The sequence below is a fragment of the Nothoprocta perdicaria genome, unplaced genomic scaffold (genome assembly GCF_003342845.1).
Source record: "Nothoprocta perdicaria isolate Ctin4 unplaced genomic scaffold, notPer1 scaffold_43, whole genome shotgun sequence".
NCBI lineage: Eukaryota > Metazoa > Chordata > Aves > Tinamiformes > Tinamidae > Nothoprocta > Nothoprocta perdicaria.
In genome coordinates, this window is record NW_020455677.1 from 3,826,705 (window position 1) to 3,854,592 (window position 27,888).

Sequence of the window (27,888 nt, forward strand, 5' to 3'; positions counted from 1 at the left end):
AACTGGAGCTTAATTTTGCTTTTGTTAATGTCATGTGCTGTATGTCCTGAGACTGGAAGGAGATGGATCAGCTGGTGTAGACCCTGTTCTGTGAACCTCAGTTGCAGGATCCCTCTTGGAGCCTGGCTTTCTGGAGGTACTTTTGTTTTTAAGGTAGCTGTGATAATGTAGCTCCTAATTTGTCCTCACAAAAAAGCCTGACTAACTTGGGTTTAGGGACATTATTCCCAAATGTACCGTTTCTTGATGAGAGTATTTCCAGCCATTATCATTGCCCACACTTTATACTTGTGCAGCACTGAGATGGCAAGTTATGTGCACCAGAAGTTTTGAGCCCCGACACGTTATTGGGGTGTGGGGCGGGTGGGAATGCCCTTGCACAAGTCCATTTCTGCAAGGGAAATTGGGATTGTGTCATTTGCCAAYGGCCATGTGGTGCATCGTATCTCCTAAATGCAATTAATGTGATTGATGAAGATCTTGTAGTTTCTTCTCCCCTGTGCCTGCAGATGACACCAGAGCAATTTCTTTGTTAGGCCTTGGGAATGCTGGGGCCTGGCTCACGTGGTCACGCATCGGTTTTGAGATGAGGCAGGTTTCCAAGTTGGCAATCTCCTAATTCAGACAGTTGTTAATCTATAAACCAGGGTATTTGAATAGAGCGGATATCAAAGCAACAGCCCTAGTGATAGGGCCACTGTAAGAATRGGCTTGACTTTTGTCCTCTGTGGGATTTTTTTCCATATGTTAATAGCTACGGTAGAGTGAATTAACTATACTTCCAGGACGTATGGTTTGTCAGTCCAAAGCGAACTAGAAGGAAAGGGAAGCTGAAGTCTCAGAGCATTTCTGAAGCATGATAGGTTGAGCTGCTTGGTTTTCCTAATTGGTCTAAATGTTTTAGATCTACTYTGTATTGTCTTAGCAATGCAGTGAATAGGTGAATTCACACAGCTGGCTACCAGGCAATAGGTTGGCATGACTTCATGCCTGCAAGAGCCTTGAAAAAAGGGCTGGTTTAGACCTTGCAGGAAGATCTAGAATTTCTCCTCTATAACTTTTTGCTTCTTTGTTTTTAATGGCAGCAGGTACATCTGAGAGAGACCAGATGGAAGGGATTAGAAAARAAATGTGTGCTATTAGCAAGATTTTTTAAAATCTTCTTTGAAACATGTGAAACCTGTCACTCCAAGGCAAGGTCCTAGGTAAGTGACTGTGCAACTGGTTCCATGGCAATTCACCTGTTTTCCTAATAGGCTAATAGTGCAAGGTGGTCTGAGAGGCACTTTTCTGATCTTATCCATCAGATTTAAATCTACTCAACTTTAAAGCTGAGTAGGAAATGAAATTTAGCCCAATTAAGGGAAAACATTAAGAGTAGTGGTGATTGCTGTTAATACTTGTAAATAAGCTGCTTCTGCATTGGCCTGTTGATAGAAGACCAGTTCTTGCTAGATACCTCCAGAGATTCAGATGACTTTAAAAATAGGCAAGGCTGTTGTATTAAGAACCACTTAAAGTGATGTTCTATTCACTGTTGTAAATAGCGGAAGCAAATGCAGAATCCAAGAAAGGCCCTGCTTTCTTCATTGAAAAGCTTAAATTGCTGAAGCGTGCCTGACTTTGTAGAAGGAAAACAAACAAAAAATCTCCCCCCAAACCAAAACAGCCACAAAAGCCTTTGCAGTGATTTCATAAACTCTGAAGGCACTGATGCTGGAAATGGGGTAGATAGGTATTCTGCAAACAGCTGTCTATTCTAGCCTGGATTTTTCTCCTTGGCTTTTCTCCTTGGCTTCCATCAATCGTGAGGGGTGGTGAGGACTTAGTGCTCGYGTGGTGGCAGTGCCTGGAGGCTTCAGCGGGGCCTCTGTGTGTGTTAGTAGTGAGCAATGTGCAGAGCATCTCCTCCATGTGGTTGTGGCGGGTGCCCTGTGGAGATGCCTGCTGTCTTCTAAGATCAGCTTCCAGGATTAAAAAGTGCATCCCAATTCACAGAGTTTGGAAGAATCATCAACTTTTCCGATGCTGTTGGTCTGAGGCAAGCTGTAGTTGATGTGTTAAATAAAGTGCACTAAAACTATGCGTGTTCCTGTGGTTTGGTTATTTGACAGCTTATTTTCATCTGAGCTGTATCTAGTTAAAATATAATATTTAAACTTTAGTAAATGTATGCTATACCTTCTGGAGCCCTTGTACTTTGTCAACTCTATAAATTAACTCTGACACACTGAATATTTTTCACCACCTAACATAGCTGTGACTTAAAGGGGGGGAAAAAAAMCCCGCATGCTCTTTCCATGCATACAGCTGGACATCTCTGTTAAATTTTTCAACAAAAATGAAATTTTGGTAGCTTTTTTCTTTTAAAGCTTCATGAATACACTAATTGGTGAATCATCTAATGTGCAGTTTAGYTTCAGGAAATACAAAATGGCTCACTAACTTCACGGGTCTAAGATTATGCAGACCTTCTGAAAGTCTCAGTAAGAAAATGTGTGCAGTGGTGGTGCTTGGTATTTTTGCCTGGAAGAGAGGTTGGCTAAAACTCTGTGTAGTTACGCACAGGCTGTGATAGTTTATACAGTCGAAACTTCTTTGACGAATTATCTGGAAAGCAGAAGGAAAAAGGAATTTTACAGGTTTATCTGCTCTTGAAGCCTTATGCGTGTTTTGTTGAGGTAATTTGCAGTGGGGAGCCTCTTCTGTGCCTCTAGCTGCTCACAGATTCCTGGGGAACATGGTGGGAGATTCTTTCTTGCCTCTGCTTCTACACAGCCTCGTTGCTGAATTCTTCAGCCTTAGTGCTGGACAGCTGCACAGCATTTAAAGCCTTTCTTTGAAAGATTGGGATAAGAAGRTGGGGAGAGATGGAGGCTGCCCAGATAAGTAATATTTCTTTGATGGCTCTGTAGGATTTTCTTTATATGGCCATGTAAGGCATGGTCCCAACTATCTGGATATTGCTCAGTTATATACTGTGTTATCAACTGATGTGTTATCATCATGTGAAGTTTTGGGTCTGTGYAGTGTGTAATACGAAGCTAAATTTCGGTGAACCACATAAGGTCTATATGTTAACATGAGGTTTTCATAATACATGTTTCTATCCCTTTTGAAGGTGCATGGAGCACTCTTAGAATATTGTTATACTGCTTATTATTGTAARGTTGTTACTATGAGCACCAATTTCTTATAGCCTGAAGTTTTTATTGTGTTTGGAAGTGTTGATTGGAGTATATTTACTAAGGTGGAACTTCAGAGATTGTCAAAAAAAATCCACCTAAATATAGTAGTAATACTGTAATACTAAATCTGATTTATATATAAATAATATATATAATTATATATAATAATATATTATATATATTTTGTGTATATATATATAATTTTGAATATATATAATAATTATAATATATAATAATATATAAATAAATATATTATATATAAAAAAACCTCTTCTGCAGAACGAATTAGTAATTCAAAAGTCAGTCTGATACATAGATGAAATCATTTGGGTCTCATAGCTTAAAACCTACATGTTAATCATAGGATTAGGAATTGTAATTCTGAGATAAAAGGACCTGGTACTTAGCACCTTGTAAATAATTCCATTAACTTAATAGGAGCTCAGGAGTGCAGTTGAATGAATTAGGTAGACTTGATGAAAATGACAATAAAAGCTAATCAAGATTGTCTCAATTGTCTCATATGTTATTTGGCCTTAAGAACAAATAGCAAAATTTAGATGGTAGAGATTGTTTGTAGCAGTTTGACTTAATTTTCTTAAGAAACTTGGCTAGATAAGATGAGACTTTGTGTAAGAGCATGTCTAGTAGGACAGGCTCCTGAATACCCTGCYTCTTGGAAAGAAATTGAACACCATGAGCTCAGTCTTTGTAATATTTTAAACTCTGGATGCTTTGAATTCTGTCTGCTTTGGTACACCTGCTTTTATACCTGTCTGCTTTAGGTTTTGGGTTTTGTTTCCATTGTGGCTTTGAGGTAGAGCTTGATTCATTGCCCAGTTTGCTGAATGGAAAAGTACCCTTTTACTAAGTTTAGGATTTGGAGAAGGTTTGGATTTTGTGTGGCCTTTATGGAGGAGGAGGTATTTTATCATTCCGCTAATATAATAAGAGGATTCTTACCCTTTTGAAATAGCATATGCATAAAATGAATGAGTCTTGGCTTACAAATTATCTTTAATCTTCAGTTGGCTTTGGTGGCTTGCAATCTGTGTGTGATAGCTTTAGTTAAGCATTTATACTGCTTAATTTATGCTTTGTTTTATTTCTCATATCTTTAATGTTCACATTTCTGTTAAGGAATGGCAAATTATCTTTTTTTAACTCAAGTTACACGTCACTTGGATAGATATTAAAATTCAATTAAATACACAAATAGCATTTTAAAATTGATGTGTACTTCAGATGCACTGGATGAGTAGTAAACCCAGTGATTTTATCAAAACACATTTTCCATTTAAAATTAGCTCAATAAAAGGTTCCATTCACTTGTATCCTGCAATATTTTAGACTTGGGAGATAGCATTTCTCATTCATTGTTCTTGCCTCTTCCTTGGAAGGGGGGAGAATAGCTCTGTATTTGCAAGCAGTCAAGCAGTTTTTCAACTTGTTATCCAACCACTTCATTTAACCCACTCAAGCAGCATTTAGCCAAGGCTGCAGAGATGATCATCMCAATGGAGGGGAGATGCTACCCTGGTTTGGTGAGCTCACGGAGGTGCCAACGAGATGGCTGGAGAGTGGACTGCTCCACAGGGAAAGGGGTGATGAGGCCCCTCTTACCCTCCTTTGGATTGCAGTGATTTGTTATCCCTTAAACCTGTCTCATCTAGTTGCACCTTTAATGTACGAAAATAGCCCCTTGGCTCCGGCAAACCGAGCTCCTGCTCTGTTAGGATCTCGCTGTCCATTTTGGGAAGCTCTAGTTGGTGCTTAGGTGGTGACTTCCACCCTTTTGGTCATTTGACATTCCTTGAAAGATTGGCGACAAATGTGTTGGATTGGATCGACAGTTTTAGTATCAGGCTGGTTGTGTCTTTAAAAGTGTGGGTGCTTCATCTACCAAAGAAGTTGCTCTATAAATATCTTAAAATCTGGATGTCTTGTCTCTGAAGGAAGACAAGCAACTTGACAGTAGAGCTTCTCTTACTGGAAGTCGCAAATGTAAGGCAAGTGAACGGGGTCTGCTAAGAGATGTGTTGATGTTAATGTGATCTTGGAGAATACAAAGGTACTTACCTCTGAGTTTGAAAGTGCCCGAATTGCAAAATACTGACACAGGAAGAGAATATTGGACTTGTGTTATTAAATACCTCACCTGTCCTTGTACTCTCCTACGCAACACGTATGGGTCTCAATGGTCATTAACCAAGTGACCCTCCAACAGGCCAGGCCGAGGTGGTACTTGCTGGCTTTGTTAGCTTATAGGGCGGTTTAAAAAAAACCTGTTGACAAAACTATCCAAATTTTGTCTTTTTAAAAACCTGCCTTAGATGCTGAAAGCCGTGTTGAATTATGACACTGGCTGGCTCCTTGGGTAAGCTACATTGACTKCTGAAGTGACGTTCAACGGAACATTTTTTGAGAAAATCTGTATTTTGGAAGGTTAATATATTGTGCACTGGTAAAATCCATGTGAATCCATGAGTTCCTTATTTTTATGCAGTATTTTGCAGTAGTTTAAAAATTTTAGTTGATACTTAAAGTTCTGTACATCAACAAGGTAGTTTATAAACTAGTGGTTTCTTTGTATTGATTGAATTGGATTCTAGTAGAATTTATTTGAATAGGTACAAAAGCTCTTGCAAATTGGCCTGCTGAAATACTCTTTGCTGAAGCAGCAAAGGGAAAACCTGTGCATTTGTCAGCTTAAAAGTTTTARTTTTTATAATACTGAAATAACTGTACTGTTATGAGGGTGAAAATTGTCTTCTCTGAGTCTGAATTGACCAGTGTCAATTTTTATGTATAGATGGAAAGGTTTTGTTCTCAAGTTCCTTGGTGCCTGAAGCATCTGTTGGAGGATTTTAGCATTTTTTGTCTGTGGGAGTATCAGTCCTATATGCATATGACGTGGTTTTGTTCTCTCAATCTCCTTTGGGAGTGAAGCATCTGTTAAAGGATTTTTAATGTTTTTGTCAGAAGGAGTGTGACTAAAATTCAAAGACTGTCAAGTAATGCTCTCAGCTAAATCTGAGTTGTTCAAGTGGATGACTGATGACCGCAGCGTTGAATAAGTTTTTATTTTGATATTTGCCTAGCACCCAGTCATGAATAGAATAAATACGAGGTGAAGGACCCTTTTTTTTTGTTTGTTTGTTTGTTTCTGAAAAGCAGCAATTGTCTTTTTGTATTTTCAGTTAAGACTTGGGCTTGGGGTTTAGTATGACACTTGAATTTGGAGCTGAAAGGACATTTTGTTCTGCTGTAGACCAGAGAAACGTAGGCAAGCCAGGCAGAACTGACTTTTCATTGATTAAGCTTAGAAATATGTTGCCAGGTTGGGTCTAGAAACTAGTTTCCAATGCCTCCATCTAGGCTAACTTGAGTGGTTTGAAAGTTTGTAAACTGTTTTGTACTGTTGGGGTCTTCCCTTCCCCAAGACCACTATCTCTGTGGGGATTTTTGTTTCTTTGTTGCTTTTTCCTTGTACTTGTCTGGGTTTTTTTGTTGTTTATTTTTTTTTTCCTTTTGTGCGTAGCTGATGTTTGGATATCCTCATTGGGAATGAACTGTAGAGGAACTGCATCTCTTTTCAACAAYACAGTTGGCCTATTTGAAGAGAAAATGCATCCATGTTGAGTGTGATAGATGACCATCCATAAGCTGAAGATTTGTAATGCCACTTCATTTGTTGATCACAAGAAATGAGTGACTGACTGTGGTCTTAGTTCTGAAAGTTCTTGCTTCTAAACTCAGAAAATGTAATACTATGAAATTGCAGTGTTTGTGTGGGTAACTGCTTTATTTTCCTGCTATTGGGCAGCAGTAGAAACAGAGACTGGAAGTGATTCACTTAGCCTTGGAATTAATTCTGTAATTCTTAAACTTGTCTCAAATTTGAGAGGTGAATCAATTTTGTACTGTGATAAGCATTTTAACACTGCTAAGAAGTACAGTGGCTTGCTAACAGTTTGCCCATATGTAGTTCAGGAATCTGTCAGCTGCTTTATGTGCTTTAAAGCCTATAGTAAGAGTTTCATATTTGACAGGGGCATGTATAATTTCACACAAATGTCTTAATGGAACATCTGTAATGGCATTTTTTGTTTTGCCAGGAAATGTAAAGGCACTTAAAATKTTTCTTCTATGCAAATCCCAAATAACAAAAGTGAATAGTGAACCTGGAAATTCTGGAGAAAGGAGAATATTGTTATGTAAGTAGAAAAATGTGGTGCAGCTGTGGTTTACAGTTTGTTCATTACTACAAAATTTGATAGAATTATATCCCACTGTTTGAATATTATGCTTAATGTTTGACAAATCTTTGGCATAGCAGAGATGTGGAAAGAATTAGTTTAGCTTTTTTGTCATGCAGTGCAAATCTAGAGAGTGGTTACTCATGTTCAGGATTCATTTTCTCCCTCTCCCCATAAATTCACTGCTCATATCTCATTTTCTGAGTTGTCACAAATGGGCTTCATTTGCTCTCTTGCTCCCCAACTCACTCTTTGTACGATTAGGTTATAGCTTTAATGCCAAAAAAACTACTTTGCAATTTAATATTGGCTGACTTGATGAGGGTCAGTAATTACAGTTCATGTTTCCAGCAATTTGAGTTTTTCCAGCAGTCTTTCTATGAAGAATGCAACTGTAGATTAATTTGACAAAAACCTGAGTCCAAAAATGTGTTTTCTGCCAAAGAGGGGTATGCACTAGTAAGGTTTGCAGAACTGTTACTGACTAATTTGCAGGTCTGCTGTGAGTTATTGCTCAAGGATATACAAGTTTGATTTAATATAGTGAGAAGGTTATTGAGATACAGCTAACTTGCAAAATTGCTCCTATCAAATTTTACTTTTTTTCTTTTTTTCAATTTCAAGCTTCCTGCCGACAGTGAGGATGTCATCTGTAAAATATGGTCCCATGTCTTTTTCCGACTTGCTCTGAATTCGGAGAGGACAGTAAAGTAATAATAAGGTAATAACAGTTGTTGATTCTAGAAGATGCCTCTAGATCACTTAGCTGGTAGCATTTTCTCTCAGGCCCTGCTGTCTCGAGCAGTGCGTGGTGGCTGGAGAGGCTCGGAGGAAGGAGCATTGCTCTGCAGTGTGCTGTGGCGTGGCATGTAGCAGTAGTTGGCTGATGCCTCTGCTCTGAGAGGTGTTTTCCTGCAGTAGTTTCTCCTGAAAGTCAGTGTGCAGTTCTCTTATAAGCATTAGGAGGGGTTCCAGAGAGAAATGCCTTGAATGCAGCAGAGTTTGTTAGAGAGAGGGAAAAGGAGCCTTGATCTTCACTGTGGTTGTTTCACCATTTGAAACCCTGAGGTTCAGTTTTAGCTGCCACTCCACTGTATAGGCTGCTCTGTTGGCAAAAACCCTGGTGTTGGATTTGGGACAGTGATGGAAACCAAACTGGGAGCAGGGCTTTATGCAAGGCTCTCCCCCTGGCACAGGGTGCAGTTTAGCTCCATTTACAATTCTCTTTATCTAAAGATCCATCCAGTGCTTAGGCCCATGCCACTTAAGTTTGTTGTGCGTATATATTTGTTGCCATCATTCTCTGATTTTGGAATTGACTCATGTATTTAGCTTACTGATAGGAAGAGATTGTACTTTAGCAGGTTTTGGAAATTTTGGTGTKATCTTTGGAGGGTTATTGATAATAGCTTCTTCTGTTAGAAGGTACTTGTATCACTAATGCCTTCTGAAGCTTTGGTGGGAGATTCTTGATGATGACTTCTTGACTTTGCAGATGGGTATCTGAATCCTGGGATGCCTATCACAGGATGGGTATTGAAATGTGATTTGTAACTGCGTCTTTCTAACACAGAAGCTAACGCTGGGGCTTGTGTACATGCATGTAGAGGATTACTAGTCAGAAAGGCCTGCAGGCCTACATTTAATGCGTTATACCCGGGCAGTGCATAGCTGGGACTGAGCTGTGATTTATAAGCTTAGGCAGGGGCAGACAGCAAGCAGGTGGAGGTGCGTGTGTGAGGAGGAGCAGCAGCAAAGAAGTGTGTTGCAAAATGTGGGGGAGAAGGGCAGGGAGTCAAGTCCCGTGTGTGTGTGGAGGGCTGGCCCAGAGCTGGGGCTTGTCAGGGGCCCCACAAGCACCAGTGATGGCACTGAAAGGGTGCMGCCTCGCTGGGCTCTAACGTGGTGCTGGTTCTGCCCCTCAGGCTCCTGCCTCTCTGCATCTTCCACCCCCTCACGACCTCTGTGTGGCAGAAGTCACGTGAACATGGAAAAACAAATCAAAATGCACAAATTGCTTTATAAACAAACCAGCCATACAAAAAAAAATTCCTAAACCCAACAAAGCAGTCAAGCAGTATTTGGAAGAAATGATAACTTTGGACCAGGCCTATCTGTGTGCGAGAGTACTTCCAATTATAGCTTGGCTGCAAGCAGTGTGTTCTCTTTTTAATTCTGTGATACTTCTGAAAGCTTTAAGTTGACCGCAGTGGAAACTGAGCAATGGAAACTGGAAGCAGAAAAGCTGGTAACCTTGGTTATTCCTGTTTTTATTTGTGTATGACTTCAAGCTAAATACGATATTCAGGACTGATCTGAACACAGTCAGAAGAATGAAGAAAATGCACCTGGTCATCTTATTTTTTTCATTTTTTAGCTTGGTGGTAGGGTTCATTTTCCTTTCCAGAYTGTCTGAAAAGCCTTCCCTGGTCTTCAGGGTTGTTGTCTTCTGCGTATGTCTGTGTCGCTTGGTTCTCTCCTTCCCCTCTGCTCCTCACTCTTCTCAGAATGGACGAGATCGTTCAGTGCCACAGGTCTCCAGAGCCTGCGTGGTATCTCTGAGGCTTGCTGAGGTCAGCACCATCCTCTGCGTAGTGACGTTGGCCAGAGGAAATTGAGATGGTGAAAAGGGCTCACGTGTTACCTGATCTCTCATTGTCTTTGTGTACTCGGTAAACAAATGAATAGCTGGAATTTTTGGAGRGGAGGGTAGGTTTTTTTTCCCCTTGGTTTGCTAGGTCCAGTTTCTCAGTCATTTCACTGAACATGACATTGGCCATTGCACAAATCTCAAAGAATGTAGTTGCTCATCTGTCAGTTTGCCAACTTTACATGGGCTATTTGAGTGATGTGGTTCTGCATCGCTGCCAAAGTGTTTCATTTTGTTGCACTGCTGTAAATTGCTGTAGCAAAGTACATAGCTGAGAATGGGGKTTAATACAGGAGTCCTTGTTCCCCTTGGTGTTCTTCCTTCATCTCTTATTTCCATTAAAAATAGGAAGCCTTAGAAAATTTTAAAAGATGCTGTATTCAGTTGTTTATAACTTTGCTGAACTGCAGTCTTTTGGGTCTGGCATAATTTATGCTTTATCTTTGCCTTGGATTTAATTTTGTTTAAAGCTTTCAGCCAGAATTGTTCATCTGTTTCCAGAAACAAAACTAGAATAATGGTCTGTTCCATTCTTTTATGGCAGCTTTTCTTTGAAATATGCTAGTGTACCTCTGAACTGGAACATGGGCTCGAAATTTGTCAGCAGATGACCCCTGGCAGAGTTGCAGCGTTTCATTTTTTTATATGATAATCTGCCAAAATTCAGCCAGTTCCCATTTTGAAAGCTTCCAATCTGYGCATGCCGGTTTCCTTGCGGAACGCCCGGAGTCTGTCTGTGCTGTGTGCTCAGCAGGGATCCCCTGGCAAGGCCCGCCTGGGAGCACGGCCCGCCTGGGAACGGGCACCGTGGGCAGGAGGGCCCTTGGCCTCAGCTAAAGGGGAGCTGGACATGAGAGAGYCGAGAGCCACCAGGCAGGGACAGAGGCCTCCTTGAGACAGGCCTGGCACATGGTGCCCCTGCACTCACCCCGACCTTGTTCTTCCTCCTTCAGCTCCCCGGTGCCTCCAAAGGCCACCCGGCACGAGGCCTTCGTGGCCTGTGTTGCCAGCGCGATACAGGGGCTCTGGGTGGGTTAAGGGAGCGAGCACGGGGTATGTGCGTTTGGGCAGAGCTCGCTGCTCCCACAGTCATCCAAAAGGCCCAGGCTGAATCTTTAGAGAACTTAGTCTGTCCAGATCGTTACTTAAACCCACGAACCTAAAGTTGTGTGTGTGAGTGAAGGGGGGGGAGGGGGGGGCACTTGTTTTCTGTTGTGTTTTTGCTTTATTTCCCCTCCTCTCAGGGATTTATAACCGGACTAAATTTATCTGTACTTCTGTAAGGTTGGCAGGTTTGTTTATTTTTAAAATAGGAGGGGCATACCTTTTCTTGGACATTTACTTTCCTAGAACAGTCTCAACTCCGAAGAATTTTTTGAGGTAGCTACCCAGTATATGAAATCAGCCCCAAACAGGGAAGCTGCAGTAAGCCACCGAAGGTGATAGGATGATAGGAAGCATTAGGCAATGTCAATAATATTAATAAAAAGCTTCAAGATATAGTCACGCTTGCTTTTGAGGATTCTAGTTCAAGCTTTTGTAACGATAGCTTTGTTGATACTGTAGAGCTTAAGTTCCCTGKTTTTTTTAAGGATTTCCTCTGTAAAGCAGTTTTTCTCCAAATTTAATTAGCAGAAATCCATGCCAATTTTGTAGATGMTTGAAGTTGTATGAAATAACCTTTCCTCAATCTTAATTGCCCTTCTTTTTACCACCCTTCCTTCCTCTGAACTAGAAGCAGAAAAACTCCCTGCAGCAGCATGAAGCTCATCAGAGCTGTTGACCAGAAGTTCTTCTGTGTCCATTCAATATAGCAGAGACCAGGCAGAATTTAGTGAAAAAAGTTACGGTCTGACAGATTATCAGAGTTCTCAAAAAGATACATTTTGTGGTGTGTGTGTGTTTGTGTTGTTTTTCTCCTTAAAATCATGACTGATTTTTAAGTTACCTGCTTGGTAGTGCTGTGTGCCAGCGCTGCGGATCTCGGTGCTTATGGTGCCAACTCTGTTGCTAGACAGAGTCTTAGGGGCTTTTCTTCTCCTCCTTCCCTTGCCCCAGCCCGCCCAGAATCTTTGGCCAATCTGCAGCAGGAGTTTGAGATCTGTGTAAAGTTGCAAGACCTGTTTAGTTATTCATCCCTTTCAGCTCTATTTGATGTTTTGTGTTGTGCTCAATTTGTAGGTCATTAAAGGTATTCCGAGAAAACTACTTAGTTTTCATCTACTAATAAGAAACAGATTTTTGCAGTTGTCATTCTTGTGATCACACCGTGCGTTTTCCGTTCAGGAATTTGTCTACTATGTGACAACAGCTAGATACGGAAACTGCTCTATCTGTCCTGGTGATAAATTGAGGAAACCTACATTTTCTAAATAGAGAACTAAATTCTTTTCATCACACAGAAAAAAACTTTCCAATAARTGATTTCAGTATGGTAAGATCCTTAAGCATCCTGTTTCCTCGAATATGCTTATGCAAGTGATTTGGTTTCAAGTAACAGATGAATCTTCCTTATGGATAAATGAAAAGGAATAGTTCTTAAATGGTATAGTAGTTTTTCCTTTTAGCATGGCTCGTGGATCATTTTAAATCCTGTTTTTTTCTATGTTTAATCTAGATTTGATTTTTCTAAATTTAAAATAATGTTTTCCTAGGTGAGCCTAGTCTCAGGGCTTGATTTCTACATTATTGCTGCACAGTTAGGACTTTGATTTAATAAAAACAACTGTTTCCTAGYGTAAGGAGATGTTGGCCTAACGCTGAGGATGGAACTTTCACAGAAACGTCTGGACCTTCCCCAGCAGCTCAGTGATGCTCATATAGGTTCTTCTACTCCCTCTTCTCCCTACTTCCCTTCATGGTCAGCTCTGGAGTTTCTCAGACTCGTGTCCATGTCAAACATAGGATCCTTTGCGCCTTTCCAATCTCAGATGAGCTGGTGCGTCTGCTGAGCATTGAGGAGTGCTGGTCATGAGCTGCTGTGATGGACTTTTTTCATCTTAATCYTGAGAAATGCACAGTAGCCATATGCCGGGTTATTAATCTAGGACTGGATCTTGGTGCAACGATGAGAATAATCCTCGGGGAAGATAGCTGGCAACTTTAAATAGATGACATCAAAAGGCAAAGGATTTATATAACATATTTGCAGGGTAATATAGGAGCTAATCAAACCCATACACTTCTTAGAAAGCTCGTGCTGTGGGGGCTCACCCAGTTAACATACACAGATGTTTCTTTGCCAGAATAAGCATTTTATTCAAAGAGTTTTACTGTAACTGATTGCATTACGTAAGGCCTAGAAGACAGGTATAGCTGCATCTTGATAAAATTATGGCTTCCTTGAATCTTATTATGAAATAAAACCAGCTACTTAGAGCTAATGTAGCAACATAATTATGTTCTGGGTAACTCCTCAGGTGAAATGGATCATAAAGCAACAGATGCTCTTAAGACGAAGGACAGATCTGACTTGCTTACCAGTAGCAGTTCTTTCTTTGATGCATATCTTTTGCACAGTGGTAGTCTTACATTTTGGCTACAAGAAGAGGTAGCTTTTTTGCCTGTTCTGTGCTGGACCCTGAGATTTAACCACTTCTGTGTTTCAAGTCYTGAGCACTCCTGCTCTGCATGATAYTGAAAATAGCAAAGTTATTTTTCTGTTAGAAACGTGGAAGTCTCTTTAGTTGGTCATGAGCTAAGATCAAAAGAGCCTCTCGATCATTAGTAAGTGTCTTGTTTGTGCAAGGTCCTAGAATACAAAAGGGCATCAAATACTGCAGAGAATTGTGGTTGTTCTGCCTGGCTGTTACTTTGAACAACTCTTTTTGGTTAGAGCAGTAACTCTAAGCTTAKTAATTTATAATCTCATTTTACCTTTTAAGGGCTGCTAATAGATGTTGGTGTTAGCACTGATTAACATCACTAGTAGCTAAAGGAAAGGTGCAGTTTATATAATGTGCTCAATTAAAAATGGAGCTTTACTGCTGTTTGTGAGGGATTTCAGTAGTGATACTACTGGTGTATTGGTGCAAAAGTTCCATTTTAATGTCTGTTTTCACAAACTCTGTAAGTCAGCATTAATACTTCTCTGTTTGAAAGGGATTTTGGTCAAGATTATGTGCAAGAACTGACTTTTTTAACACAAATCTGCAGTTGTTTGAGTTACGGAAATACCTGCCCTAACTGTCTACTGTTAGAATTCTTGACTAAAAAGTCAAAAGAAGTAAAAGTGCTAAAATGTGAAATTTGGCGGAGGCAAAGATAAAGTTTCTACTTCCTTTAAGGAAATGCASTTTCAGCTTTCCAATATTTATGTTTAAACTGTCTTGCTGGCACAAAAAAAATGAAAAACTGAAGATGTATTGATGTGATGTATGTGTAATTAGACACTTGTTGGTTCAAAATATAAAATTCTGCTGGTAAAGCTACAAACTGATATGTACTTTTCCCTTTATTTAAAGAAGGGGAGCAGTGGGAGCCTCCCTGCTTCAGAGGCTGAACCTTTAAGGTTAATGCCTTAAGGCATTTTTAACTTGTTCTTGATCTTGCAAACAAATGGCAGGGCAGGATTTCAGAGAGCATCACATTTTACTGAACTCGTGATTCCTATTGAAAGTCAAAATGGGTATCTCWGTATTTCTGGAACTCCTAATTGAAGTGGTTCATCCAGTCTACTTCTAGCTAGTTTCCAGAGTGGTGTTTTATTCTTCTAAAGATACAATGTGATTTACTTTTATATTTTAAAGATGTTTGTGCATATTTTGTGTGTGCAATGCACAGAATGTCTTCTGTGCCAAACCTGCTCTTTCCGGGGCAGTGTCACTTTTGATTTCCTAAGGCACAAGCCCTTAATCTCAAAGTTGTAGCAGTGCATTTAAACTAACTTGGGGTTTGTTTGAAAACCTGCCTTTCAGTTCCTTAACTATTTAATGCTTCAGGTGGTAGTGCTTGGCCGTGCTGCAGTGTAACCCGCACGGGAGGGTTTTGGCAAGTGCTCCGTGGCAGGGATCCGCAGCATCCTTCCAGCTAGGAAGCCTCACGGAGAAGGTATTCCTGATGGCTCTAACAGGGCCTGGGCTAGGATGGAGCTGCTTGTGGATCGCGGTGAAAGCACGAAGCAGGCTAGACCTCCTGGCAGCCCTCCAGCACCCCTGTCCCCTTTGCACTGTCTGTGTCTTACCTACCCCTGCCTGGCCTGGGAACTGGGAACGAGGTGCTGGCTGCCAATTAGTCCTGTCAGGGCAGCCGGGCTCCTCCTGACAAGCCTGACTGCTGACAGCAGCTGGAGGAGGCTCCCTCCCCATGGGCCTTAACTCCTTGTTTGCCACCTGTGCTGCAGGTGAGCCCTCGGTTTCATGGAGGAGGTTTTTCTTTTATGCAGGTGCTTGTTTTATACAGAAACGGGCTCACACTTGTCAGCACGCTGTAGTGACAACGCTAGCTTGGGCAGCTTCTGGCATGGAAGAAATGAAGAGTTAGATCAACGATTCTGAAGGACATTTTAAAAAGTTGTAGGTCTGTCTCAGGCCATTTTTCTACTTGATATTGAGTATCTGTAGCTGGAGAAGGCCTTCCCAGCGCTTTTTCCCCCCCAAACGCTTAAAGCTTAATCCCATTTTAAGTGTTGCAGTGACACACAGGAGTTTGAACAAGTTTTTGAAGTTGTTCACTAATGGAGCCCTGCGACAAATTAGTTGGATGTCTTTCATATTTTTATTTCCTTGAGTCGCTTGTGCTGCTGCAAAGCAGAGCTTGCCTTTAGTTGTGGGATTTCATTATCTTTTAAATGTGCATTTGACCTTGCTGCTATCAAATGCTTTGCTCCAGTAAAGTTAACAGGAAGCAAAAATAAATGAAAATTGAAATAGAAAAAAAAATACAGATGCTCTCCATAAAACCTCATTGGATATGGACTCCATGCAGGAGAAACTTAGTCGAACAGCTAAGTTTCTGAATGGAAGTCATAGTGCAAGAGAATTTCAGTGTGTGCAGCAATTCTTTAGGGTAATGTGAACTTTTAAAATTGGGATTCTTAATGAATTATAGTCTAGGTTGTCAAAGAAACTTCAGTTTCTGGGCTTATAGAAAGTTTTGAATGTTTTAGTCTTCAAGTTTCGGTGAAATGGCCTTTTTTTTTCTTTGAGAAAGCTTGTAAATTGTGCACATGTCAGTGCTGCCTTTGCCTAGTTAGTCACCACTGTAGATCTCTCACTAAAAGAGAAATAGAAATTTAAATTCATCTACTTAAAGTGGTGGCAGCTAGTCAGTGCACATTAGAAAATCTGTTTTCTTGCTTGGTCAGATAGAAAATTAACATGAGAGGTAGCTAGGAGTTTGGAAAAGCTCTGTGAGCTAGAGATGGACTTGTAAGTCTGAGGGGGAGTGTAAGGGGTTGATGATGGAGGGGAGACATTAGGCTGTTGAGACCAGGAATAATGTAGACTATACAAGAAAACCTAGACTAAGAAAAGCCAGTGTGAGGTGATCCTAAAATAGGACCTCTGTGCTTGCAAAATGGCCAGTTTTCAGTATCTTAAGCAGASTGCTTCTGCTGAGCTAGCCAGGGACCTGCCGCATGAAGCTGTCGCATCTGTGTCTTCCCTTCCGATTGTCCTAATGTTTGGGGAGGCCGCGTGTGCTGAGGTCTGCTTTCCCTTAGCTTGGGAGTGCTCCCCAGCATCATGTCCGAGTAACCCTTACATCCCTTCCTGTATGAATTTCTGACCTATTGTCATTCATTTATTTATTTAKTTAGAGCTTAACAGAGGAGGATACACGTAGGCTTTGCTAAATGCAGGCCGGAGTGGCGTTGGGATCTGGGCGAGCTCCTTGGAGGCGCTTTTCCCAGCAGGAGCTAGGGCTCTGCAGAGGTCACCAGCAGGGCTGCCGTGCTCCACTGGAGCGCTCGCTGGAACGCTCTATTCTGCCCACACAAACTCGAAAAAATATACTGGCAGCTTGTGCTGCAGGAGCCTTAAACAGGAGGCACTCTTCTGGTGAGTCATCTGCAGTGCTCTTCATTGCAGGCACCTTGCTCCGCTAACAGCTTCAGCCCTTTCCGTTTTGTTGCTTTTCACCTTTATTCAGTGCTGAGGAATGACTGCATTAAAATTACTGTTGTGTGATCCTATAGAAATTAACTGGTCATGCGGTAATTGTTGTTCCACCATATTTAAGGATGTGAATTTTGTTTTTAAGGTCCCTAGTGGTCATAAGCCAAGGTGAGACTTGGCAATGCATCTTTAGATAGCACTGAAGATTCAAAATGGAGTGTAGTGCTGTGATTACATATTGGAAACTTCATCTCGGTTCTCATAACACTCCTGTATTCATTTAAATGCCTTTCTTTTCAATGACCTTTATAAGGAGGTTTTTAAAGTTTCTGTTGAAAGAAAATAAAGTATTTCTTTCTACTAGAATTGTTCCCTGTTTGAAAGAGTATCACCTTCAGACTGGAGCTTCCTAGCTTGTCCTGAAGTCTCCGAGTTCCTCTAGTTCCTGTTTCCAGACAGAGCACTAGATTTAGGAACTGTCTTTAGAGAATAGCACAGGACTTGGGCTTCTCATGTGTCAAAACAACTTTGCTTACAAGGTAAAGTTGTGCTCCCTTTCCTACCTGTGTATGTCCAGACACCGTAAAAGAAAATCWTTATTTCATGTTGCTTGTGTGAATTTGCTTGTTGCATCCAGTGACTATTGGGATATTGTTTAAACGATCAAAGGGTGATGCCCTTCCCTGGAATTATTTACTTGAAATGCATTATTTACTAGGTTATTTTTATAGACTTTCTGTCACTAGCTGTATCTATCAGTAAGTGCAGTTCTCAGATGTGTATAGCATTACTTCTCCATTAATATCGGAAATTTAGGCTTGCTATGTGTCTTCGGAAGTATTCTTTATATAGTGAGAAATACTAGTTATATTGTCTGCAAGGCTGTTATAAGGAAAAGAGTACTTAGAAATAATTGTGTCTGTCTTGAGATAGTGTTCATATTCCTTTCTTCTGAACTTTTCTCTCTGAGGGATTTTGGAATTTGTGAGCAGAAAAGAATGGATCTACGTGATAATGGGTAAGTTTTATGGTGTGTGGCAGGTGTAAGTTGTGAGCCCGTCCCGTGTAGCGTGTCCTGCGGCTTGGGCCCCTTTGGAGCTGCCCCCCGGGCTGGGGCTGAGGCTGCACTGGGCCCCCTGAGCCCGAGAGACCAGGTCGCTGCCTCCCTTGGGCTCGGGCAATGGCAGACAGCAGCGTTTGACTCGACACCGTGCCAAGGCTTAGCCCTTSAGGCTTGTAGCTTCCCGTATACGCTCCAGCAGGGCGCATCCAGCCATCTCGGCAGTTATTGCTGAAATAAACACTTTCAGCGGCTGAACTTTTAATATAAACATCCAAAGAAATGGCTTAAATACAGTCCTCATCCTCCCTTGCAGCTGGAGCTGCGTGTTTGATGAAAATACCATCCTCAGCTGAAGCTCTCCTGCGTGTGCCTGGAGCAGCCTGGTGCCGCGGTGGRAAGAAGCAGCGCGGCCCAGGCTGCCGCTGCCCTTTCCCAGCTCCCSCCTTGCACGGGAGCCCGTGTTCGTGTCCTCAGCCACGCTGAGGGGTGCCTGGTGCTTGTCCTTCTTCCAATTCCCTTTAATCTGGCTCAGCCCCTTGGGCTGCCCCGCTGAGCAGCCGCACGGAGGGCGGGCATTGCCCCGCGCCAGCGGCTGGTCCGCGTGGGAAGAGGCCGAGATGCCTTCCTCTGGGTGCAGTACTGATTTAGGCCCATTTTGTGTCGTAGGGGAATTATAGCAGTGMAGTGTCCGTATTTCCAAGTTAGCAGAGCTTGCTAGGGGGAGAAAAAGAAATAGTACTTGTTTTAGTACTTAAAACAAGCAAACAAAAGACTCTTGCAGCCCCCAGACCAGTTCTCCAGCCTGTGCATAGGTGGCTGCTTTCTTGTTTGTATGTGTGGAGAAATGCCCATCGCCACCTAGACAAGGAGTGGATGGGTTTATGTGCCTGTGTGTTGCTTCATTTGGTTTATCTCTAGAGCAGTAATTCACTGCTTGGCAGGGTACTGAGAGGACCCTGCCCTCTGCAGCCCGCCGTGGGCAGGGAAGGGCTTCAATAATCGGGTCTCTCTGGTCAGTGCTAAATGAAGCCCTTTAGAGGAAGGAACCATCCAAACAGGCGTGCAGAATCTCTCTCCTTCCTGCCTGCCCSTTAGTGGTCCGAGCTGATGTGCCACCGTGTCACTGAATGGCCCCCCTGGCCTTGCTCGTGCTAGCCTTGCATCCTGCTTTTCACAAGGAGCAGAGATTGTGGGTTGGTTGGTTTGTAGGGTTTTTATTTATATTTTTTCTTATCCCCCTTCACCTCTTTGATATTTTAACTTGTAAGAACTGTTTGTCCATGTTTTGGAGCTGTCGTAATGTGAAAATACTGAAATAATGAACTTCATAGACTCCTGGTTTTGGAATAAGCCTTGTGTCTGTTTTTCTGGGGATATAGTGTATCTTACAGTATTTAGACTACTTTAAAGTGAGTAGAATTCTTTTTTTAGTTGAAAAGAGATTGTTATGAAAACATTAATATAACTTCCAGGAGAGGGGGGGGGAAAAAAACACATCTTGAATCGATTAATTCACTTTGGAGTTTTTGGTGGAATTAAATTTCTTTTTTTTTTTTTTTTAATTAGTGCAAAATAACCACGGGCATTACTACATTACTACTTCCTAAAAATCAGGATGGCTTTGGGGCCTTTTCAGAAGTAACTTKTACTCTGCCAATGTTAGTGGTGCAACAGGGAATGTGTTGAGCTGCAAGTCTACTGCACTTTCATTTGAGCAAGTAGGAAATCATTAGATTGCCTGACACTGGTTGGTCTSACACTTCAGGAAAAGTGTCCCTGCCCTTTTCAGACTTGGCATTAGCCAAAATACTTAGTGTGCAGACCCTTTGCCACCTGTGCTCAGAAAAAMCAGGGCATTTCTGGTTACCTGGCGTGCAATCCCAAACGGCAGTTTGAGGTGTGTCCTTGGAGGCCCCAGTGGCCTGACATTGTATRTAGTGCTCATTGAGATGGATTGTGCAAACTTTGCATCCCCTTTGTTCTGTGAAGACTTTTCCTCTGAAGCAAATATAATAGAGCTTGTTGCCTTATGTATTGTAGGCTTGCTAGTGACATAATAGAGAAGAAGAAACTGATATGCAATAGATGTTGAAGTTGCAGAAACAAAATTCTCTTGCCTTTGGTTTAATTTTAAATTTATGCCAAGATTCTGTACGTGCAACTCTGTTTCCTAGAAGGGAACTTATTTTTATGGAGCTGTTTGGTAGTCCTAGGGCCTGACTTAAAGGGCATTTTAGCTTTAGTGCTTCTCAGATGAGTAGAAATGGAAAATGCTTGGTACTTTTCTGCCATTCCTTTGAAGTTTCTGCCTAGGAAAATTAGCTTCTAATATTCACTAGTGCTTGAATGTGACTTGTCAACCTCGTAGTGTTTATTCCTGTAAATGCATATATTATTTTTTTTYCCGTTTACATATAAATCTGCAGCATAACTTAATGTTTTCTGTTCCCTTACTACTGTTCTCGGGTTGAGAAGAAAGTTAGCCCTCTGTTCCTGCTATAATTCTGGTACTGATGTGGGCACATGCTGTTAAATCCCTAAACCGCTCTTGGATTTCTACAAAACAATGTGCTTATTATTTTTAGGGAAGTGCTCACATACTCTTTTCAATGTGCAACTTGTATGCCACTTGCTCTCCCATTTTTAGAATCCTGGTTCACGTCCGTCTTGCTTCACAATCGTGTTCCATCCTGGTGGCAAGTGCAGCAGTTGCTTACCTGGAAAAGTAATATTAGAGAAGTGGGTATTTTTAGCTGCCTTTTGATGCGAGGTGGCAGCTGGGAACAAGGAGGAGAGGCAGCGTGAGGTGATCTCGTGGCATTGCCAACCACAGCCTGGGAGCCACCGCCTTGGGCTGGAGACCACGACGTGTGGGAACCTCCTGCAGGTCGGAGTGAGGCCCCAGTGCCTGGCACTTGGACCCAGGTGCTGCCTGCAGCAGCGCTGCCCTTCCTCAAGGGCTTCCTTCCCTGCTCCTCCCCTGGGTTCTGTCTCCCAAATGTAGTGATGGAGCTTAAAAAAAAAAAAAAACAAAAAACCTTTTATTTTTACTAATAAATAGAGCAAATATAAAATGAGTAGGCTGTTCTATGTGCATGTTTAAAATGTAATTGATTTTAAAAGCCCTTTGATATCCACGATAAATTTTAAATGTCTGAATGAAAAGGTACTCTAACAACTTACCATAATACTCTTTTTTTCCTCTTTTTTTAGCAGTCATGTTGTCCATGGCTCAGAGACGGAACCTGGCAGGCCCATGGTGAGGTGTATTCTCAAGACAAGATACAGTGACTCACATGCCTTGCTGGGTAAGAGGGGTATCTGTATTCTCTTGAGTGTCACCAAAGAGTAGTTACGCTTTACATTTAAACTTTTGGAAAGCGCAAGCTCTGTCCTCTTCCAAATCTGGGGAATTGGAGGGGGAAGGAGGTTGGTGTGTCTGTTGGATTCTTGGGTGAATTAAATGACTTCCAACCTTTATAGCAGTCTAAAGACATTCCAAACTAATTGTCCAAACTGCAGTAGTGAAAAACTTAAGAATTAAATTTTATATTAAATTGTTTGCAATTGTGTCATCGGAAATGCAGCTCTGGTTGATTATCTCCAAGATATTTGCTGCTTCTAGCCTGATTGTCCCAGGAAACGAAGGTTCTGTCTTTGTTATCTCATATCTTTTTCCCTTATGTCCCTCAGCCCCAAAATGCTAAATCTCTTTGCTAGTTTACTGCTGAATTGGACAGCATTAGTAGGTGTTGCAGAAAATAACTTAAACTGATATCTCAGTGGCTGGGTAGCAGAGAATAAACAAATGGATGTTCCCCTTTAAAAAAAAAAAAAAAAAAAAGATAAAACTTGGTCCATGTGGATGTGGCATCAGACACCACAGCCTGGTGGTGGCTGTGGTGGGGTGAAGGGCTACAGGGCTCCCGTGGGTCGGTAGGAGATGTGGCTGAGCCCACTCTGCAGCTCTGAGCAATGTAGTCTCTCCATGTTGTCCCAGCTTGGCCTGGAGTGGTTAAAGAAAAGTCTAATTTAGGAATATTTCTTAGTTGGAAGGAAATTCCTTATGTCTCTACACAATCCCGCTTTTGCATCTGCACAGCACTCTAAGGTCTTTTAAATATAACGCTTCTACTTGAGGGTTTTTCTTTGTCTAAAACTTATTTCAAATATTGTCTCCCTTTTAATACCTTAGTGCCTGTTGCTCACATTATTATTAGCACTGTGTTCTAGGTAACCTTTACCAGCAATCTCCAGAGAATGTGAAGTTTGACTTTTCCCCCTTCTCCTTTTATCTGCTTATCTGATCCACCCTAAAGTCTTAAAGCTTTATTTTATATTGTTAGATATAGATACCTGCCTTGCTGCTTTTATTGGGGTACCTGAAGAGGGAGGGAGGAGGAAGAATTAAAACCAACATTTTTTTTGCTCTTGCTTTCTGCTCTCATAACGGCTTCTTGGTGGTTCACCTTCGTGATCCCTTTATCGGGATGCTTACGTCAGCTGACTTTTTCTCAATAGATACTGATAAATCCTAGGCTTATGGTTGTGCTTCTGCCTTGAAGGACTTCTGGACAGGGTCTCTGGGGTCCTGCCTCCCTGTTTATCCTCCCCCCCATAATCTCGTGAGACCCAGAGGGCTTGGTCTCTGCATTAGGTATTCCCTAGCTGTGTGCAGAGGAGGACTGCAGCAGCAGGGGAATGTTTCTTCAAAATAATACCTATCTCTAAAACATAGTTTCTGTTAAGAGTTAAATAAGGTGACATGTCTTAATCCTTTATCAGTTTAGCACTTTCCTCAGAATTTAATTAGGTCGAATTTGGCTTGGCACTGCTTGACTTTTAGTGTGGAATTAGCCTGTTTCTGTGTGTCCTGGGGCAGTCCTGTATTTTGGCAGCCTTGTTCAAATTGCCAAACTTGATTTCTAAAGTAGCAGTCACGAAACACCCAGGGCTGATGTTTTTATCATTCCACTATATCTTTGTGAATCACTGTGGTCGTGTCTCTGCTGCAGAACTGCTTTTGCTTTTTAAAAGCTCTGGCTAAAGATAGCAACTCCCCGGACTCTTTTACACTTTCATGACTTACCAAGAAGTAACTACCACTCTCTTTTTTTTCTTTTGTATTTCTATCTATGGCTTTTAATAATGTATAATAAAGATTTCCTGGTATCTTGCTGTCTTGGATCTCCTCCTTTTTTTCTGCCTTTCCTCCTGTCAAATGTCTCCTTTGTGGTACTTTCTACCCCACCTTCTTGTCAGGTATAGCTTGAAACTTACTTGACCTGTTTGCTGTAGTTTTCACTTTTAGATGGTGAATAGGGAGGTTTCCAGCAAATTTGTTGGGTTTCACTAACTGCTCTCACAGTTTGARGTGCTCTGAATTGTTCTTTTTCAGGTCTTGTTTTACTGCTGCTSGTTGGAAGCTCATTAGGGAGCCATGCTGTACATATGGCACCTAAAAAGAAGAGCTTGTGACTGTGTAATCCAGAGTGTCTATCAAATACAAACGTTGCAGTCCTAATTATGTTTATAATGATCCTGTAGAGTAATGGCAGAGTCTCTTTAGTTTGGGAGATCACAAACGTCTTGCACTTTCTTCTTGCTGGCTTTCTAAGTCTCCAAATAATGTGATGTGATGCATGTTGATGCTACATAACTGCACAAAGACTAGGGTGCTTTTTTCAAAGGCAGGTTCAATTAAGACTGTGTGTCCATAACTTAATTGATAACTGAAGATGTATTCTTGCTTTTAAAAGTTGTATTTTAATAGTTGTTCTCCTCTTGAATTTAGATAATCTAATCCATGGATAAAGTGGGAAAGATGTGGAACAATTTCAAATACAGATGCCAGAACCTCTTCGGTCATGAAGGTGGAAGCCAAAATGAAAACATAGTTGTGAGCTCCAATAGCTGTTCATCAGTTAAAGAGAAAGCTGTCCAGATAACTGATGTGGCTCAGCAACAACCCAGCAGCCCTTTGAGAGAAAACATTGCTCTGCAGTTAGGCTTGAGCCCCTCAAAGAATTCCTCAAGGCGCAACCCAAACTGTGTCACCGAAATTCCTCAGATAGTCGAAATAAGCATCGAGAAGGAGAATGACTCGTGTGTCACCACAGGAGCTAGGCTTGCTCGAAGGGACTCCTACTCTCGGCATGCTCCTTGGGGTGGGAAGAAGAAACATTCCTGCTCTACCAAAACCCAGAGCTCCTTGGATACGGAGAAGAGGTTTGGCAGAACGCGAAGCGGGTTGCAGAGGAGGGAGAGGAGGTATGGGGTGAGTTCCGTCCACGATATGGATACGGTGTCAAACAGGACAGTAGGCAGCCGGTCTCTGCGACAGCGGCTACAAGACACTGTTGGTCTGTGTTTTCCCATGCGAACTTACAGCAAACAGTCCAAACCTCTGTTCTCTAACAAGAGAAAAATCCATCTCTCTGAACTAATGCTTGAGAAATGCCCTTTTCCTGCAGGCTCAGATCTGGCTCAGAAGTGGCATCTCATTAAGCAGCACACGGCTCCCGTGAGTCCCCATTCAACCTTTTTTGATACGTTTGATCCTTCCTTGGTCTCTACAGAAGACGAAGAGGACAGACTCAGAGAGAGACGTAGACTTAGTATCGAAGAAGGGGTTGACCCCCCTCCCAATGCCCAAATACACACTTTTGAAGCTACAGCACAGGTTAATCCATTGTATAAACTAGGACCAAAGTTAGCCCCCGGTATGACTGAGCTGACCGGGGACAAAAACGTGCCACCAGCAGGAGCGTGCGACTCGGAAGAGGACACGACGACGCTCTGCCTGCAGTCGCGCCGGCAGAAGCAGCGCCAGGCGTCCGGAGATGCCCACGGCCACGTGGGCAGGCAGGGCGCGTGGAAGGTGCACACGCAGATCGACTACATCCACTGCCTCGTGCCGGACCTGCTCCAGATCACGGGCAACCCCTGCTACTGGGGCGTCATGGACCGCTACGAAGCCGAGGCGCTGCTGGAGGGCAAGCCCGAGGGCACCTTCTTGCTCAGGGACTCGGCGCAGGAGGACTACCTCTTCTCGGTGAGCTTCCGCCGCTACAACCGCTCGCTGCACGCGCGCATCGAGCAGTGGAACCACAACTTCAGCTTCGACGCCCACGACCCCTGCGTGTTCCACTCCTCCACGGTCACGGGGCTCCTGGAGCACTACAAGGACCCCAGCTCCTGCATGTTCTTTGAACCCTTGCTTACTGTCTCCCTGAACAGGACCTTCCCTTTCAGCCTGCAGTATATCTGCCGGGCGGTGATCTGCAGGTGCACCACGTACGACGGGATCGACGACCTCCCGTTGCCTTCCATGTTGCAAGACTTTCTAAAGGAGTATCACTATAAGCAAAAAGTCAGGGTGCGGTGGCTGGAGCGGGAACCCATTAAAACGAAGTGAAAGGAACCCCGAGTCCCCCATAAGCTCACAGAATACGCTTATTTTTTTGTGTGTGTGTGTGTTACAGTTTAACTGCGGCAAGTGCACCGACAACGTCTAGCTTTTTTGCAATATTCTATTTAAGCTCAGTGTTAGTATCCTGTCAGATGCTGCCTGCTGTTAATCAGACTAAATTGTGATGCCTCTTGGAAACAATAAGCAGACACAACTCTGCACGTTTTTCATTTAGGCCTAATTAAAGTATTTTTGCTAATTTCTGAATATTTTGTTTCCCTTTTATAGCTGTAGTAATTGGATGAAGAAACTATGAGGCATTTTCCATGGGGCATTCATGYTAGGCTCATAAAGACGTTATTAGAGGAGCGTTTTTGCTAATATCTGAAGTATTTTTTTAAAGAACCTTCTCACAACCTCCCCGCTACTCAAAGTACTAATTTAGCTCATAAATATAAATTTCCAGAAAATAGTGAAAAAGAGTATTTTCTTTTGCAAAACGAATACCAGTTCATTAGAAGCAGGGATGTCCTGCAGTCCACTAAGACTTGGTGGGGTTTTAATGCTAATGAATGAATCGTGCTCTTCTCATTGTATAAAGTTTTCTAATCACAAAGACTTGAATATGCCTGCTCAGTACTGTAATTCTGSTTAAAACACTTGGAGATTTAAGTGGCATTGTTAGTAAAAGGAACACTGTCGTGGACAGTTTAATACCTTGCAGTGTGAACGATTGATTTAGGTGGCAGAACACAGAATTAGAGTATTGCCGTGAAAAAAAAGGCTGTAGCTTTCTTCTAAAAGAGAAATCGGGTGGCCTGACTACTTGTAATTTACGATTGAAGATAATGGTGAAGAGAAAGTGTTTAATTATTTAAAGTCGTTTAATATTTTTATGGAGAAAGTTACCAGTGGTTGAATTATTATAATCGGGATACAAAACCTGTCAGGTGTCTGAAGCACAYGTCAGGTTTCAAAGGTACTGCTACACTTTATTTGTAAATATTTTTTTGCCATTAGCGCTTTTTAAAATGTCTTTGAAATAATATGCACTGATCATAGTTTCAACAAGTGACTTAGAAACAAAATTCTAAGTTGTCTTTGCTTATTTAATCAGAGATGGGACGTCYGACGGTTCTGTCTAGACACATTTGCACTAAAAATTTGTTGGAATGCCCTGTCCCCTGTTGATGTTTTGTACCAATTTTGGGTGCTCCCTAGTTTCTTTACCAGCTGCTACAGTGTGTAATAACTTACTTCTCCCTGGCGGTGACCTGTGCGAGGTAGGGAACACTTTGGCTGCAAGTACAATAAACGTTATTCTTGTACGCTACACTAACCCTTCTCTTGATGTATTTTTCTGCTTGCTGTGCCTTGTTCTGGCTTCTCGTGCTAATAAAGTACAGTATGTTCAGTGTTACGCTTGTATATCTGCTCTGTTTTTATATATTCACCTAACTTGTAGCGGTTAACTGCATTTTTCATAGGCTTTCCTAGCACTTAGTGCAGTTGGGTAGCAGTTGTGGAGCGCGCCGCGTTCCTGCTCGGTGTCGCACCACTCGTTGGAGATGTCGCCATATGCACCACCCAGTGATGTTCCTGTGACCCCTGCAAAGCTACGGACTTGTCTGCGGGCCCAGAACGTGTGCCAGTTTTGGCAGTGTAAAGGATAAATATCRGGGAAAAATATTTCAGAACATTATGGATGTCCTGCAGTGGTTGCTGAAAGTGTTTCAGCCCGTTCATGGGTAAGCCTAACACTTTGACACTGAGATAGGAATGGTTATTAACGCCTGTAAATTGGCAGTACAGCTGTGGCATTTGTTCACTTTTAGACTATTTTTAATGAGTACGTATATACAAATTGGTCAAATACCCTGTTTTTACCAAAGAATACTGTCAATTTATGTTGGGATATTTTTTTAGCAGAAAAGTTTGAGTGGAGAAGTGCAATCCCTGCTCTATCAAATGTTTATCCCAAATTATGATATACCAAAGCATTTGAGAACTGCATGTGAAACCTAAGCAATATATTCAATTATGTCGGTAGGGCTAAGACCTTTAATGTCAACAATGTCATCGTTTCTCTRGAGTTCACAGTGCACCTGAAGAGAAGTGATTGAAATAATTCTGTAATGACTGGAACAGCACTACTATGTAGACGCTTTTACTGAAAGGAGTTAATTTGGAGCACCCTGAAAGCACTTTAAAAACATATGTTAATATGCTTGTGGAAACTCTGTGATCCCTTTATGCCTTCTC

The 27,888-nt window shown here is 41.9% G+C and overlaps 1 protein-coding gene across 3 annotated transcripts; it reads left to right on the forward strand.

The window, feature by feature from the left end:
• Positions 1 to 27,888, forward strand: SOCS5 (suppressor of cytokine signaling 5). Of its 3 annotated transcripts, XM_026046267.1 has the most exons (4): positions 7,298 to 7,405; positions 8,072 to 8,168; positions 21,429 to 21,523; positions 24,010 to 27,888. In XM_026046267.1, the coding sequence occupies exon 4, from the start codon at positions 24,022 to 24,024 to the stop codon at positions 25,630 to 25,632; it is 1,611 nt and encodes a 536-aa protein (XP_025902052.1). In that variant the 5' UTR covers positions 7,298 to 7,405; positions 8,072 to 8,168; positions 21,429 to 21,523; positions 24,010 to 24,021; the 3' UTR covers positions 25,633 to 27,888. The 3 variants fall into 3 exon arrangements, with proteins under 3 accessions (XP_025902053.1, XP_025902054.1, XP_025902052.1); XM_026046268.1 differs by lacking the exons at positions 7,298 to 7,405; positions 8,072 to 8,168 and adding an exon at positions 1 to 136; XM_026046269.1 differs by lacking the exons at positions 7,298 to 7,405; positions 8,072 to 8,168 and adding an exon at positions 1,129 to 1,205.